This window comes from Dermochelys coriacea, chromosome 3 (genome assembly GCF_009764565.3).
Source record: "Dermochelys coriacea isolate rDerCor1 chromosome 3, rDerCor1.pri.v4, whole genome shotgun sequence".
In the NCBI taxonomy this organism is placed as follows: Eukaryota; Metazoa; Chordata; order Testudines; family Dermochelyidae; genus Dermochelys; species Dermochelys coriacea.
The window spans coordinates 197,581,304-197,597,941 of record NC_050070.1 but is presented as its reverse complement, the minus strand read 5'-3'; the positions used below and the strand labels follow the sequence as shown (position 1 = coordinate 197,597,941).

General features: G+C 42.1%; 1 protein-coding gene across 1 annotated transcript in view; it reads right to left on the bottom strand.

Annotated features, from left to right (window-relative positions):
• Positions 1-1,440: 1,440 nt before the first annotated feature.
• The window catches only part of KIF16B (kinesin family member 16B), a 285,774-nt gene continuing 270,576 nt past the window's right edge, over positions 1,441-16,638 (bottom strand). Inside the window, exon 27 of the mRNA XM_043512060.1 lies at positions 1,441-1,836. Within this exon, the coding sequence (XP_043367995.1) occupies positions 1,783-1,836 (54 nt within the window). The 3' untranslated portion in view covers positions 1,441-1,782. The remainder of the gene's footprint in view (positions 1,837-16,638) is intronic.

The window sequence follows — 16,638 nt, the reverse complement described above, 5'->3', positions numbered from 1 at the left end:
TGTTGAGGCAAAGATTCTGAAACACCAACTTTGCTGGGCTGGTCACTGTGTGTGGATGGCTGATACTTGTCGTCCAAAGCAAGTCCTCTTTTTCTCAACTTAGTCATGGTAACAGGACTCACAGGAGACAGAGGAAATGCTCCAAGGACACTCAAGTATATCTTAAGAAGGGAGGCATTGATTCCCCACGAATTGGGAAGAGCTGACTGGCAGTAGACTGCAATGGCATCACATCAAGCCTCAGCCCATTTTGAAGATAATTGCCTTGTTCAAGAGACTGAGAAATGACAGGGGATGAAGGAAAGTGTACAGCATCCCGGACAGCAATTGTGCTCTCTCCAAGCAACCACCTGTCACGTATGTGGAAAAACCTGTAGATCATGGATTGGACTCTTCAGCCATCTTAAGTCTCATCAGTGACTCTTCCCCATGACAGACGACATCCTTGTATCGAGGGATAGCCTACGACAACGAGTTCCTACCATCTGGGTGTTTGCTGCTTATCTTAGTGAGCACAGACTCCATGACTCCAGCATACTGTTTGTCAAGCCATTAAGAAATGAGGCAAGTTACTTAAGTCAAGCCAGGCCTACATTTCCACTTTTTATTTTCTTGGGTTTTTTTATGATAGTATCCTATTCCAGTGTTTCTTTGCTCTTCTTTTCAAGTTTATTACCTAGCAACACATGTCCAACACCACAGTAGTTGTAATTATTTGAAGAATCATCCACCATTAATATTAGGCTGAAAGTACAAACTGGGGGAGGGGGAAGGGTGCAAGCTCACCTCCTCTTGTACAGCCCACCAGTGTGTAATCCCTCATTATAAGCTTTCTCTGCCGTTAAAGCATCCTTTGGTTTTAATTTTACTGTCATTTTAATTACATTATGGAAAAACTGTTACAAAATATAAAAATATTTCCATTTATCACCACAAGAAAGTTGGGTGTGACACAGAACACGGGCCAATTAAAATAACTTTCCCTGGGTCCATACTAGCAGTGGTCCTCCTCAGCCACCACACAATACTTGTCATCACAAGCATAGGCAGTGTTACTTTACCAACTTCCCAATGTCTCAGCCAAACTGTGCAATTTGGAGACTGTTCTCCCAGAGTGAACCCATGTGCTGGCAACTCTGTACAGTAAGACATTACATCTGCACATGTAAATGTCCCCAGGTGAAAACAGTAGTTCAAGTCTGTAACTTTCCAGACCTTGCATTGTTTTGCAACTGTATTTGAGGACAGAAAACAAATTTCTTCCATACCACATGAGTTGTAGTGCTTTTTGCCTGGAACTTCATGGTATTGGACCCTGGTTATTAACTTTTCTGTGGTGATAAAAGAAGGCAACCCTCTTTGTTCTATGTCACTTGAGGCCTCTTTTACTTTATATAACATTTCCCATATACTGCATGTGTCATTGTTTTTGCCTTTTACCTTTCATTACCTTTATCTTGTACATTTAAAAATCATTTACAATATTATACATATAAAATAGTTACACTCTCTGTATCAACACATTCTTTGCTTTGTTGATTTTTAAAATATAATACTCCAGATGCTAATTCTGGCTAAAACACGTGCTCGTGTAATGGATGCAGTACTTCTGCTGTTAGCTTCTGTTGAAATACTTGGTTATGTTCCCAAAGCATCTTGCATTATTTCTATTTACAAAACACTATCATATAAGCTTTTACTTCCTAATAACATTTACTTTATGCTACAGTTAAACAGAACTTTTGTATACGCATGTTAATGGTTAAGCTCTATTTCTTATATTCACTGATCTTTCTTGGTGCTGGGTTGGTTTCCACTTCCAAAGCACACAGCCCTCTGAAAAAAGAAAACACAACTCATTGTGGCTCCTCTTTGGAGCTTCTATAGGATTTTAATTAAACAGTATGCCTTTACATTTGCTTTACCCCTTTTACAGTATACGCTACACATTCCAAGGGAATGCACCTTCCTTCCATAGTGCAACTCTTACCCTTTATTTACCAAAAAATCATGTTAATCATACTAATTTTCACATGAAGTGTAGCTGTCTTTGTTTTGTACTTGGAGTCTCCATGTACTCCTATCAAAGTGATTGTCTAATCACTGAGGCCTGGTCTACACTGGCAGGGGAGGGAAGGGGGGGAATCGATCTAAGTTACACAACTTCAACTATGTGAATAACATAGCTGAAGTTGACGTACTTAGATCTACTCACCGCGGTGTCTTTACTGCAGCGAGTCGACAGCCGACGCTCTCTTGTCAACTCCACTTGCGCCTCTCCCTCTGGAGTCCCAGAGTCAACGGGAGAGCGCTTGGCAGTCGATTTATCGTATCTAGTCTAGACACGATAAATCGACCCCCGCTGGATCAATCGCTGCCCGTCGATTCTGAGGGTAACGTAGACAAGCCCTCAGACACTTTAAGGCTTGGTGTTCCTAAGATTGCTACTCTTGTGACCACCCTTGCTACTGCTCCAGAGGTGCACTCTCTCTAATTTTTCATTTTAGTCCTGCCACTCTTTCAGCTGCTGTTTCATTACTACAAAAGGATCCAGAGTCTCTTCCTTCTGTCCTGGTTCTGTCATCCCTGCTACAGCCACAACCATGTCCTCTAGTCCTTATTGAAAAAAGTTGAACTTCATAAAAAAAACATCATCTCAAAGCCAGATAACTTGTTTTTGGCTTGCGAGGCGAGGGGAAGAATTTAGCAAACACTACCATATAACTTTCACAGCTGCTCAAAAAAGTATCCATCAGTTTTTGCAACTTTGAATGAAAGATTCAAATGGATTTTTAGTGTAATCTTTTAAAAGCCAGTTCATTTTAGACATATAAAATGGGGTTTTAGAAGCCAAGAGTGTTTGTTTTAGGTCCTTTAAAACCTTGCATAATTACACCAATGTGTTTAAATATTTTTCTCAACAATCCTTGTGTTGCTCTAATTATATTTTACACAACTGTACCCAGATTACATTCCCTACTTGTACATTCAGAGGCAGTCAAGTTCAAATGGAAACCTCTTATGTCCTTTTAGAGATTTTTTACTAAATTGTCCATAGTCAAATGCCTACAGAGATCATTTACAACTAATTATTTACAAACCATTCCTCTGGGGAAAAGGCCCATCTTCCTTCAAAATGGCTGTAAAGGCCCTTGGGGACAAACTCATAGATAGTGGTGCCATAATTGGTTTAACTACCAGAGTTCCACTGGGCAAGACTGCACTGAGTTGTACTGCCATAAACCAGATTTTCGTATCAAACCAAGCATTCTCTTCCTAAAACACTTTCACTCTTTAACATTTCTACTGCCCCTGACTTTAATTCCCTCCAAATTCTGTAATGTTAATTTGTGCAAAAGCTACTTTTAACTCAATCTCTTTCCTTGAATCACTTATCTCCCAAAGTGACACATTTCTCAGCTGATTTCTCTGAGCTTATCTTTGTGCTTGTTTGCAAACTGCTGTTCCCTCCATGATCACCCCTGGGTCTTATTCTTTAAAGTTTCAGTGGCCTTCAACAGACCTTGGTTGTTCTGCTGAGCATTCTTTTACATATGAATCCAAAATACCTCCCTTTATGTTTCCAAAGTATTCCCCTTATGGTTCTGGATTTCTCTTTAGGAAAGACGTCTGTACTATAACTTAATAACATGGTTTTTTGGGTTTTTTTTTCTTGCATTTCTTGTCTAATACTATTTACTGGAGTTCATTTTCCACTTGGTTCCAGTCTACCACTATAACTTCCCAGGGGAATCCAGAGGGACCTCTTTAAATCCAACCCACTCCTCCCATGTTCTGGAAACCTCCTCAAATTCCAATTCCATTGCTAAACTGCTTGGTTGCGAACCTTGACAGTAAAGCTACACAGTTAGCTTATATGTTACATGATCCAGACAAATGGATCCAATCAGAGTCCAACACCAATAGTGTTGGGATTCCCTCCGAGACCAATTCCACTCTGCTTATCGAGAACACCTTGTCCAGTTCTGGGAGAACACTTCATCCAGTTCTCTGGGATCCAAAACACGTAGTTCAACTCTGGATTCATCAAGCAGGCTCCTTTATTTGGCATACAGCAAAGCTATGCTGAGTTGATCATACTCAAGTGTAGGGGGTGGGCATAGGGCAAACCACACATCCAAAGTTACACAGCAAACCTCTTCCTTTGTATACATTTACACGTGACATTACATTTGCTATACATAACAGCACCCATTTTTGATTGGCTTGGTTACTTTGCAGGAACCAATCCCTGTACAGCATGCTCTGTCCATGTGCTGTTCACATGGAACCTGGTCCTTACCTTCCTGATTTATATTGTCCATAGTCCCTAGCATCAGGGTGTTGTGGCTTATCTTAGCTAGCACAGACATCCTGACTCCAGCATGTCATTTGTCAAACCCCTATTTACAAATTAACCTTCCAGTCACGTACCCAATGATGCTCACTCGGAAATGCGGCCCGTTACTTATGTCAAGCCAGTCCTATAAGTAGTAAATAACCAATTCAAATCTAGCTTCTACAAGCAATGAAGAAATAGAGCTGAGCAGTCTAGACTCTGTGGGGTATTTGAAGGGGAAAAACTCTCTATTCTCCTAACTGGTGTTACTGCTGTGGGGCATTAATAGGAAAAAGCAGCAGTGCTCAGAGCCAAATTCTTTCCTCATTTATTCTGTTACAATCCTATTGAATACATTAAAATGGTGTTGTGTAATACTTAATATTTCTACTTTTGTCTTCCAATCAAGGGTCTTAAAGCCCTTCATTCTTGTTGGCTAGGAGTCTTTCATAGCAAAAGACTGCCAGACATGGTCTCTATGGATCTTAGTCACTACTGCATTCGTCCCGTTTTACGCAATTGTAATGTCACTGACTGACAGAGGATAACCAGACCTCCCCCCCCCTCTAAAATTTATTTATATATATATATAATCTCTGTTATGCAGTTTTAGCCGTGGCACGCTACATGGACATATATTGCTTTGGAGCATAAACCTGATTTAGGAACCAAAGTTTACTTCTGGTCAGGGAGGAGGGCTGCAGCTATCTGTATTGGTAATGATGTCTTTTATGCCTGTATATTAAAGGTGGTGCCTGAAAGATGAGAGGAAAAAATGAACTAAGCAAGTTCCCAGAGAATTGTGTCAGTCATACAGGAGGTCTTACAGACCCTGACTGTTTACACACTACAGCTAATTGAGCTTAATGGGGGAAATAGGTATACGTGTAAAATATGTGCACTTTCTCTGTTCTATCAACAAGCATTTTCAAATCCAGACCATGTATCGTGATGATCACCCTCAAGCTTTGTCAGTCCACTTCACTCCATTGCCTGACATTTTGCTTTCTACCTCCATCCCCATTGGCTCCAACAAATAGGGCATAGATTAAATGGAGCAACAATGGTGGCCAGACCCTCAGCTTAAGTCCAGTGTAGCTCTCTTGACTTTAACAGAACTCTGCTAATTTACCCCAGCAGAGGGGCTGGCCCAAGATTTGCCAGGTCTACATGACAAACTTGCATCACAATAACTACATCACTCAAGGCTGTGAAAAATCCACACCCCCAGCAACGTAGCTATAATGACCTAACCTCCAGTGTACACAGGAGAGCTTCTCCCATTGACGTAGCTACCATCTCTCACGGAGGTGGATTATCTATGCTGACATGAGAAGCTCCGCCATTGGCATAGTAGTGTCTTCACTGAAGCACTACAACGGCACAGCTGCAGCTATGTCGCTGCACTGATTTCACTGGAGACCTGCCCTTAATTTCACATGAAAAGACATAAAATGCTTGAAGAAGAATTTAGGGGTTATGCACCTTGGACTTGTTGCCAGCTTCTCTGTCTCCAGAAGACAACAGAGGCAAAGAAGGAACCATCAGATGTGTTTGTTAAAGATCAGTGGTCCTGGCTGTAAATGTCTTGGCTTTCAACAGAGAATGCTGATATGACAGTACAAATAATATGCCCAAAGTGCTGTACAGACACTAAGAACATATATTGTAGGATTGACCAGAAAATCCATGGAAAATTTCCACTTTTCAGTGAAAATTCAAAAACTGAAAAATTGCAGCCATAAACCCAAAAGCTTTTGATTTGTCATTTTTTCTGAAAGCCAAAATTTCAGGGTAGCTGTGCTGGCTCATGGGAATTTTAGTTCAGGTACCTCATGCACCTCTCCTCTAAGGGCTGGGCTCCCTGGCCAGACTACTTCTCACATGCTGCATTATCGTCTCCTCTTGCTGAGTCACTGTGCTGGACATCACAGAAGTCCACCTGGAGAATCCAGCCCAGAGAGGAGAATGGAGGCATGAAAACTTCTAGGAGGCACCAGAGTAGTATTTGTCAATCAAAACCTTTTTGGTTTTCATGTGTTCATTTATTTTTATTTTTGGTGGTTGGTGTTTTTTTTTTGTCAGAAAGCCAAATTTTTCTGTGGAAAGCAGATACTTTTTTGGTGAAAAATTTAATTTAGTTGAAAACCCAGTTTTCCAACAAAATATACTTTTAATATTTAGAAAAATGACTAACCGTAATATATGGTAGAGAAACCAAGCACTGGACTCTCAAAATTAGGCATGTGCAAATGAATTGATGCAGTTGTACATGCTTATTTAGATACAAGGTTTATTCTTACACGTAAATTGGACGGTTGCATGTACAGATGACCAGTTAGGCACTCAATTGAGCATGAGGCATGCAAATACCCAAGATGTATATGCAAATCAGCTATTTTCATGTACAAATTAGGCTGCTATAATGGCATATGACAATTTTTTGAAACTCTGACCTTACAAATATAATTAACATATCATAGGGGGGTGCCTTATGTTTTGACATTCTATGTTGTGCCAAAAAGCTTCACATGTGCCTGCAGGAAACATGTATTTTCAGCAATCATATAGTACCCACAGTTCCTGTGTTTTCTCTGCTTGTGAACAGGTGCAGTCAGGTGGAAAGGTTTCTTTGGTACCACAGGGTCACAAAGAAAGTGCCTGATTACAGAAGGGCTGCTACTAGCAGCATATTCCGCCTGCCCATCTAAACCCATTTTAGGATGGCATTTATGCCTCAATTAAATTGGTATGTTACTTTAAGAGGCATAATGCCATCCTAACAGATGGGCCTGGGTTGAAAGCAAGGCAATGATCACGCATGAGTATCAAGAGCATTAGTTAAGGGCAGAGTTCCCAGTTATGAATGATGATGTGACAGTCCAGTCTGTGGTTGCAGGACTAAGATTTAAGGGGATTTGACATTGCTTCTGCAGCCTAGTGCTTGATTCATTCTGAGAGAGGGAGTCCTAAGGTAGGGTTGTGTTGTAAGTGGAAGCAGTGAGACTCCAGTGGTAAACAGGAAGACTCCCAAGGGAAGAGAATCATAGAAGAATAGGGTTGGAAGAGACCTCAGGAGGTCATCTAGTCCAACCCCTTGCTCAAAGCAGGACCAACACCAACTAAATCATCCCAGCCAGGGCTTTGTCAAGCCAGACCTTAAAAACCTCTAAGGATGGAGATTCCACCACCTCCCTAGGTAACCCATTCCAGTGCTTCACCACCCTCCTGGTGAAATAGTGTTTCCTAATATTCAATCTAGACCTCCCCCACTGCAACTTGAGACCATTGCTGGAAGTGGTGGGGAAAATCTGCTAGAAGAAAGTAATATAGGAAAAAATCTGCAGGGCCTGGAAATAGGTGGCCCAGAAGTAGAAGATTTCTATTCTGACCCAAAGGGTCAGAATAAGGGCTTAATTTGTGCCCAGGCTAGCCAGGGCTGGTCCCCGGCACCTCTAGACATGGGTGTTCATGCTGGGCTTCCTCCATCAGTTATGAATGTAAAAAAATTGCTTGGGCCCCAACACCTCTTTCATTACAAAATAAGCACTGGACAGAATAATTATTGTTTAGATTTGTTTGGACTTCATTTGGGCCTGTTAGCCCTGGAAGGGGACTGAACTCTTATGGGACTTGGTGAGACAGCCATCCACAGAATGCTCACGTAGAGTCTCAGAAGATGAGAGAGAGGCCATCCTAGGGCCTAGGAAGAGGCCACCAGAGATGGAAAAACCCTTGCCATGCCATCTCCAGGTCTGAGGGGAGGCTATAAAGGTAAGTCCAACCTATTACACTTTCCCAGGTCCTAACATGCCCCTGGGGCAAAAGCACCATAAAAAAACTACATCTGGCAGGATCCTGTTGTACTTTTTGGTTCAGTTAAATATATAATAGAAAAAAGTTTGGATAAAAAAAAAATTTTAAACAATGACTTTATTTTTGCAACCATCACTAAAATGGCAAATCTAGCATTCTATGGTGAGTGCAGCAGCATTGTTGTATTTCCTTGCTCTACAATGAAGGACTTTAAAACCTCATTGAAGGTGTAAGTGAGCACTTCTCTCCAGTTACTTATAAAATCCTTGGCATAAAACATGCTCCCTCTCACACCTCATTGTTTGGCCTTCACTAGACCCTGGCTCAGCTGAGGCTCTGGTCCATGATTCCTTAAGAGAACCAGTGTTCTGCCATATAGGTTAAAAATGTAAGACTGCGGGCTGATATTCTGAATAGAAACCCTGTTACGCTTGAGCCTTTAAATGATCTTGATCCTGCAAAGACTTACACGGGCCCGTATGTTTATGGACCTTAAGTCATCCTGTTGAAGTCTTTGCAGGAGTTGGGGCCTAGCAGCAACTTTAGAGCCCAGACTGACCTTCCTCCTAAAGGGATTGAAAACTTTCCTTAATTCTCATGTATCCCCATGTTAAAATTTTGAACAAATCCTCAGTTGTATTTTCTGAGAGTGGTGATTCCACGAGCAGCAGATGCTAGCTACAGTGAGAACAGAGTGGCGTTACTCACTGAAAAACGTTCAGCTGCCAAACCAGTAACATTTATTAACAAACTCTACTAGGACCTCAAGTGTTCAGGTAGCTTTTGCTAGTGGTGCACTGAAAACCAGTCAAAGTAATTATTATTTCCAAAATATTCTTTGAATCTTAACCTCTCCCTGATGCTGAAAATAATGGAATATTTTTCATTTATATTTGTTCAGATCTCAAGGCCTTTATTACCAAGACTTGATCTTTGAATCAATAAGATTTTTTTAAAGGAATTTACAGCTATCCTGGAAGGTTTTAATCTCATCTCTAATATGTCATTTTAAAATATCAAAATATAAAAAGGTCAGTGCAGCTTCCTAAACAATATTGAATTTTTTTATAATGCTACTGATACACATTTTTATTTTTAAAAAAAATCAATAACTTCCTTGACTTTAAGAACCATGCCCAGTATAATTTTATCAGTAAACTTCTAAATAAAATTGGCACAGTAACTATCTCAGGAGCTGTCCCCTATTATACAGTGTCACTGGTTTATATGAAAATTAAATGCTAAATCGTAAGGCAAATCGAAGGACAAGGAAAAATATTTTCCTCTAGTTCAAGCTTTGGGCTACAAATTTGGTTAAAGAGGAGGGTGGGTCCCTAGGGTGAAATCCTGATGCTAATGAAGTTAATGGGAGTTTTGTCATTGACGTCAGTAGTGCTTAGATTTCAGCACTAGATTTTAATTCGGGATCTGCTACTGAATTCCAGTATGTCAGTGGGCAAGCCACTTAACCTTCTTTGTAACTTAGTTTACTCATCTGCAAAATAAAGATAATATTTTGACTTCTTCATAGGGTTACTGTGATTGATTGATTGATGTCTGTCAGATGCTTTGGGATCTTTAAATTAAAGGGGCAAGATACTTTAATTTATTATTGGATTGTATTTTATGCACAGAGTACAAAGAGGCAGAGGTGTCAGATTGCTTTCTCTCAATGGTTTCAGGAGCTTGCTTATAAAGACTAGCTGGGTATAATTCAAACACCTTCAACTTCAGAATACTTAAATCTGTGGGAAGGGCTAAAGGAATCTGACATGAATGAAGCTGCTGCAAATCCAGAACTAGTGAGTTACCAGTATTACAGCAGCCTGTGCATCATACTCTCTCTTTACTCTGAAGGGGTTTAGGTGCTGCATCATCTAACTTTGGGTGCCCTGCCACCTGGTGGCATTCACAGCCTCAGATGAGGGAGAGTTAGGTGCTTAAAAAGGGGATGAACAGAAGCCAGCAAACTGAGCAGGAAGTGCTGAGGTGCACAGTGTGGCCTAAGCATCGCCCCTCAAAGGGAGTCCAGTGTCTAACATCAGACTGGAGAGAGGCTTCTAGCTCTACTTGGAATTCACAGCCATGAACCCTCTCTTGGAGTTAGGGTTGACAGAAGACAGGTCTATACAACAGCATAAGTTGATATAACTTAAGTTGCTCAGGGGTGTGAAAAAGCCCCTCTCCCCCCATGACACAAGTTTTATGCTGTCCACACTGGCACTGGGTCGGTAGGAGACACTCTCCTGCAGACATAGCTTCTACTTCTCACTGAGGTGGAGTCATTATGCCAATGCTATGCCAGGAGAGCGGTCTCCTGTCAGCATAGCACGTCTTCACCAGACACTCTGTAGCGTAGACTTGCCCTTAGGCAACCTTCTCACAAAGGATGAAGGTGGTGTCCATGCCCCTTTGCATCGTCTGGGCCAGTGGTTAGGGCACTAGCCCCGGATGTGGAAAATCTGGATTCCAATCCCCACTCTGCCTGATTCAGAGTAGAGCCTTGAACCCAGCTCTCCCAGCTCTCACTCTAACCAATGAGCTACTGGCCAGGGGCAGGGGCACTGTGACTTGAGGGGACAGCCTGCTCAGAGCACACCTATTGGCTCAGGCCCCACAGGCGAGATAGGTGGGGGAACATCTAATTTGTGAATCCCAGTGGCACTTAGGCCTAAGCTAGATGCCAAGCTCCTTGGTGGAGTCAAGTCTGAGGCAGCTCTGCCTATGTCCACCAGCAGAAATGTAGGTGCCTAGGGACTTTACTGCTGGAAACTTAAGCATCTAGGACCTTTAAGTGCCTACTGTATTCGGTGCCAGCTGAGTGGGGGTTTTGTGAATGCCAGTGGTGCCTAACACGTGGATTTAGCAGCCTCAAGGAGCAGTTCAGTGATTAAGTCCCCCTTGTGAATCTAGCCCTCGGCCCTTTCATTTTATGGCTCATTTAAATTATTCTGTGAGAAATGCAGTTGGTGCCATATGTTGGGGGATCAAAGCATTGTTCACTGTAAGGGTATGTCAACGCTGCAGCTGGGAAGGAGTTTCTCAGCACAGGTATACAGGCACATGCGAGGTCTGGTATGCTAAAAATACCAGTATAGCTATGGGTAGCAGTACGGAAGGTCAGCAAATCAGAGTATTGGGGGTTGTGCATTTATGGACTGAGCTTCCCTGATACAGCCTGGGCAGGGTGCTGTGAAGCTCTTGTTGATATGTACAGCCAGTTGTTTTCAGACTCAGAATACGGCAGGGTTGTTGCAAGCACCTTACGCAGTGAGGGTAGGATTCACAAGGGGCACTTAGGTGCCTAACTCCAACACTGAGGCACTGTGGGCATTCACAAAACCCTGCTCAGCTATTGCTGCCCTGAAGGTGCTTAAGTTTCTTTCAATAAAGTCCTCAAGGCACTTACATTTCAGTGGCTTAGGACTGCACACAGCTGCCTCAGTCCTGACACCACTCAGCAGTTCGGTGCCTAACTCCTGCCTAAGCTCCAGCAGGGTTCACTAACTAGGTGTTCCCTATCTGGGCCCCAGAGGCAAGGAAATCTGGTAAATATGCTCAGCCCAGGCTTAAACCCCCACCCATGGGAGGATGCAATGGTATGATGCCCTCCATGTAACTCTTAGCCCATTGGCTGGAACATTCACCCACACTGTGAGTGACCTGGGTTCAAAGCCCGACTTCGTCAGCAGGGACTTGAACCCAGGTCACCTACCTCCCATCTGTGGTGACCTAACTGCTGGGCTATCGGACATTCCAGCATAGGGCTTCCTCACTCACTTGCTTCTATTATGCTGCTCTACTTTGTATGAAATACTTAACTATTCATTGGGTATGACTCTATAGCCTAGGGACTAGCACACTGTCCTGGGAGTACCAGCTTCCAGTCCCTTCTCCAATGTCTATTTGCGTATTTCATACAAATCGAACAGCTTCCACAGGAGAGACTGAGCTCTCCATCCCAGAATCCCCTATAGCACAGGGATTAGGGCATCCATCTGGTGGGTGGGAGAACTGTTCATCTCTGAATTGGGCAAACTGGGTACTTGAACCCAGCTGAGTGCTCTTCCCACTGAACTATAGGGCATAAGAAGGTGGCACTAGTCCTACCACCAGAGAAGGGTTTGGGGAGAATCCAAATTTTGGACCTAAATCTTTGTGACTGTATCCCTGGGTCACTGGAACACAGAAGTGTCTTTGAGAATCTAAACCTTAAATGCTTTTGAAAATGTTACCTCAAGCGACTTGCCTACAGTCATAGGAGGAGTCTTTGGCATAGCCCGGACTTGAACTCATTTTCTTAACTCCCAGCTAAGTATCTTAGCCACACAACCTTCTCCCTGCCTTTTGTACCATGACTACATGAAATTGAGTAGCAAACCCACTGCATAGCAAGAGAATCTTAAAGAGGGAGATTGTTTGCAAGCATTTATGGATTAGATATTAAAATGTTATCTAAGTGTGTTTGTGAGAAACACATTATAAGCTATTCTGATGAGAACTAAATAAAATCAATACTCAGAGACAATCACAAGGTCAGATGGCACCAATTGCCTAAGGCCTGGTGAACTTAAACAGATGGGCAGTTGCATGTTATCCTTTTCCTACTCTTAGCCTTTAGGCAAAGCCTCAGGGTAGAAACTGAACAGACAGTTAAATATGACTTTAAAGGAAAGCAGCATTTTTTTCTTTTGGGACAAATCTTGGCAATTATTAAAGAGACATCAGAGACAGTGCTTTGCTCCAAATGGAAATCGCTAACAACAACATGCTCTTAGCAAGTCATGAGGGGCAGATAAAATGTATGGAAAAATAAATGTAGGACCACATTGTCTGACTCCATGCCACTCCACCAGTAAATTGTGAATTATTCACATTCCATTCATAATTCCATAAAAACATAAATTGGAGTTTGGCAGTCCACTTTATAAGTGCTTGTCAAATTGAATTAGAGAGCCTTAACTAAGTGTCAGACAGGAACTTTGGCTAAAGAACACAGTTATCTGTTTTCAGTTCATGAAGAAAATTATTGGAGTAATTTATAAGACATGATTTCCTGGCCATAAAAATGGAACCTTAACATGCTTAAACAATAAAACACAACTGAGTTATCTGTTTGGAACTATGCACTGAGAAGATATGCAGCTGTTTGTTTTCCCCAAGAGATCTTACCAGGGCATTCTCTCATCTCCTCGGAACATGTCCAAAGTTCATGTAGCTCATCTGAGTTTCCCCATTTCATATAGACCGTACACACCATCTGAATTATAATACTGAGCTCTTTAGATCTCAAAGCTAAGTTATGGGAAATGTTGTCATGCCCATTTTACAGATGAGAAACTAAAACAATGAGGTGAACCCATTCATGCAAAGTCACACACCAGGTCAGTAACAGAGCCAGAAAGAGAACCTAGCTCTCCTGATACCGTGTATACTGAACGTCTTTGCTTTCTTACACGTTACTATGTGAGAGACAGCGGAAAGTCGTCTAAAAGGGAGAATTGCAAAGAGATCTGTATAGTGATTGTTCTGCTTCATGTCTCAGTTCAAAGTATGCCGTTATCATTTTTGGCCATGCTGTTGTCCAGCAGTCTTCAATAAAGACTTTGAAACATGCAAGAGCTCACACTTGGCCAGAGAGAGTGAGTGTGTTTGTACATACATGTGCCACTGAAGGCTACTACATGCAGTCAGAATTGCTCATCTGTGTCAGAGGCCTTCCTCTGCCAATAGCGGTTCTCCTTTAGCCCAGGTGATAGAGGCCTGCAATTCTGACACAAGGGGGCCTGGGTTCTAGTTACAAATTTCCAAGTGCAGCACTGTGAAACCACCAATTCCCAAGTGGCCACCAGATGTATATTTCTCTCCAGAGTCTGGCATAGTTTTCTCATACATAGAGAGGTGTGCTGAGCAATGGAGTCCTTTAGGCCTGCACACAGAAATTTCCCTTCAGTATTGATGGCACCAGCACTGCAGCACAGCATAAGAACATGGAAGCAACTGAATCTTTTCTATCTTCTAACCATGAGCTTTATTCTAATACCTATACCTAGACGTTCCATAGTTATTCATCTCTTCTAAGCCAACCTCAGCTTTGCAGTTGCATTGTCTTAAAATGAACTCATCTTTGACTGACCTAAGGATTTCAAACCTAACTTACCCAGTGTCTGGCAGAACGTGCTGTGCAACTGATAAGCATTTCCGGTGTCTGATATTTACTATGCAATTATTTGCAGTTACAGCTGTGTTTCTACATTGCACATGCTCCACAAAATGTCGCAACAGTGGCTTTCACCTAACATTGTTAGGTGCCAGAAAATAACAATCAGTGACGATTTGAAATGAAAAACAGATAATGGAACAATTTATGAATCAAGGCACTACTCGCTATTTGTGGGTAACATAATGGTGGCAGGATGACTAATGTGGATCTTCAATAATCCTTTTTGTCTCATAGTTGGAATATAGGCTCAGAAGCATACGTGAAATCACTTTCAAATCTCAGCAACTATGTTTCTTGTATTAAAGTGGGCTGCTCACCACATAACATTTCACCAGTATCGCTTATCAATGGCATCATTCATGGAGTCATTAAGTTACTTCTCAAGGGCAGGATATAACCCTAGATCTGGTCCGTAACTTGAAGATGCTGTTATCCTAACAGTTTTGACGTGTGCTCATGTGAGAGAAGAGGATTCCATCATGTTTTTGAGAAAACAGTTAAAAAAATTAATCTTTAAAAAGAGGGTTAATTTCTTGATTTAGCTACATTTCCCTCTCCCATCAATAACAACATACCAAGCCACATTACCTATCTAGCGATGGCATCTTTTCTTCCTTAAATCCCCTGGACAAATCACAGTTAACTGCAACACTGAGAGTAGGAGACAGCACCTGAGCTCCATTCTGACTTACAGCAGGGAACAGAGGTATCAGATATTCCTGTAAAGTTTTCGATCTATTGGCTGTCTTCACTGAAATATGTTTGAGAGAAGTCCAGGCACAGTAACGATGCACTGTAACTCACAGCCTGAGAGAAGCTTCCACCTCCAAATTAGGAGACTACATGACAAAACCTAAAATACAGTACATGGCCTTCTTCTGTGGATCGGCAGCACTGGGGCATGAAAAGTCATCTATTGCAGTGTATCTGGCCAAACATACTGAGTTACCCTGTGCCTGAGGCAAGAAAAGGCTGGGAGGGTGGTACTTGGGCTTTGTTGGATTGGTTGGTTTTAGGGCCAGTTTTGCCGCACCAGATCTTGCATCACTGAAGTCAGTGGGAGCTTTGCTATCAACATCAAAGGGTTCAGGAGCAGGCATATGGAGCTGTACCTTACTCTGCAAACAGTCCCACTGAAACCATTAGGAAGGATGGTGTTTAGTAGACAGTACACCAGACTGGGACTCAGGAGAGTTCAGTTCAATGCCCAGCTCTGCTGCTGAGTGACCTTAAGCAAGTCATTACACCTCAGTTTCCCCATCTGTAAAACAGTCAGTATCATTACCCTGTCCTCTATAAAGTGCTCTGAAATCGACAGATGACAAGTCCAATATAAGTGTTACGTGATATTACTCACAGAGCAAGGGCTTTCATAGTATAGGGGAGGGTGGCAGAAATTTGGCCCTGAAGGGCTTTGGACCAAATTCTCTGCTGGTACAATGGGCAGAATTCCAGTGCTGTGCTCATTTACACCAGGAGAGAACTTTCCCCTTTGTCCATAACTCTCTAAACTTCCCACAATGAGATTTTTTCCAGGTGAAAAGAGTTCTTGTTTTGTTCTAAGTATGAACCGCTGGCTTATGGAGAGAAATCCCTTGTTCCTGTTATATTGCATACTTAAAAATGTTAGAAGTTTTTCATTTATAGCCTGTGGGATACATGAAACAAAACTATTCACAACTTTGTAAAATGCTCAATATTGGGAAAACACCATGGGCAGCTTTAAACACTGGACTCTCTGCACCTGCAGAAGTCAAAATTATTTGGGCAGTTGAGGTATTTTCCATTATAAAGGCAGAGAACACTGCAATCATTGTAGTTATAATAAATACCGCAGTGCAGTAAAATTCCACTTTTTAATAGCACCCAATATACCAGAATTTACCTTACCCTGCCTAGTGGCTGCCTCGTGTCTCCACAAGTGTTCCTGGACTGACATCACCAGCAGAGAATGCATGAGCAGAAAGGGGTGCCCTGCTGAGAACAATCTGGGGTGGAGCTTAACCCGTAAAAGGTTCCTAGATCGTCTGCTGGGATAATCTGGGTATATCTCACCTACTTAATTCCCTGCCCTTGCAGAGGCCTCAGGCATGGGTGGCACCTTGATCTCCGGTTTTCCTGTGGCTCACAACTGTTTAGTCTCCTGAGGACTGAAATGCTTTAATCTAACTAAAGATTTGAGGTTTAATGTGGATAAAATGTAATGGCCTGTGATATGAAGGCAGTAAGACTAGATGATCTAATGGTCCCTTTAGACCGT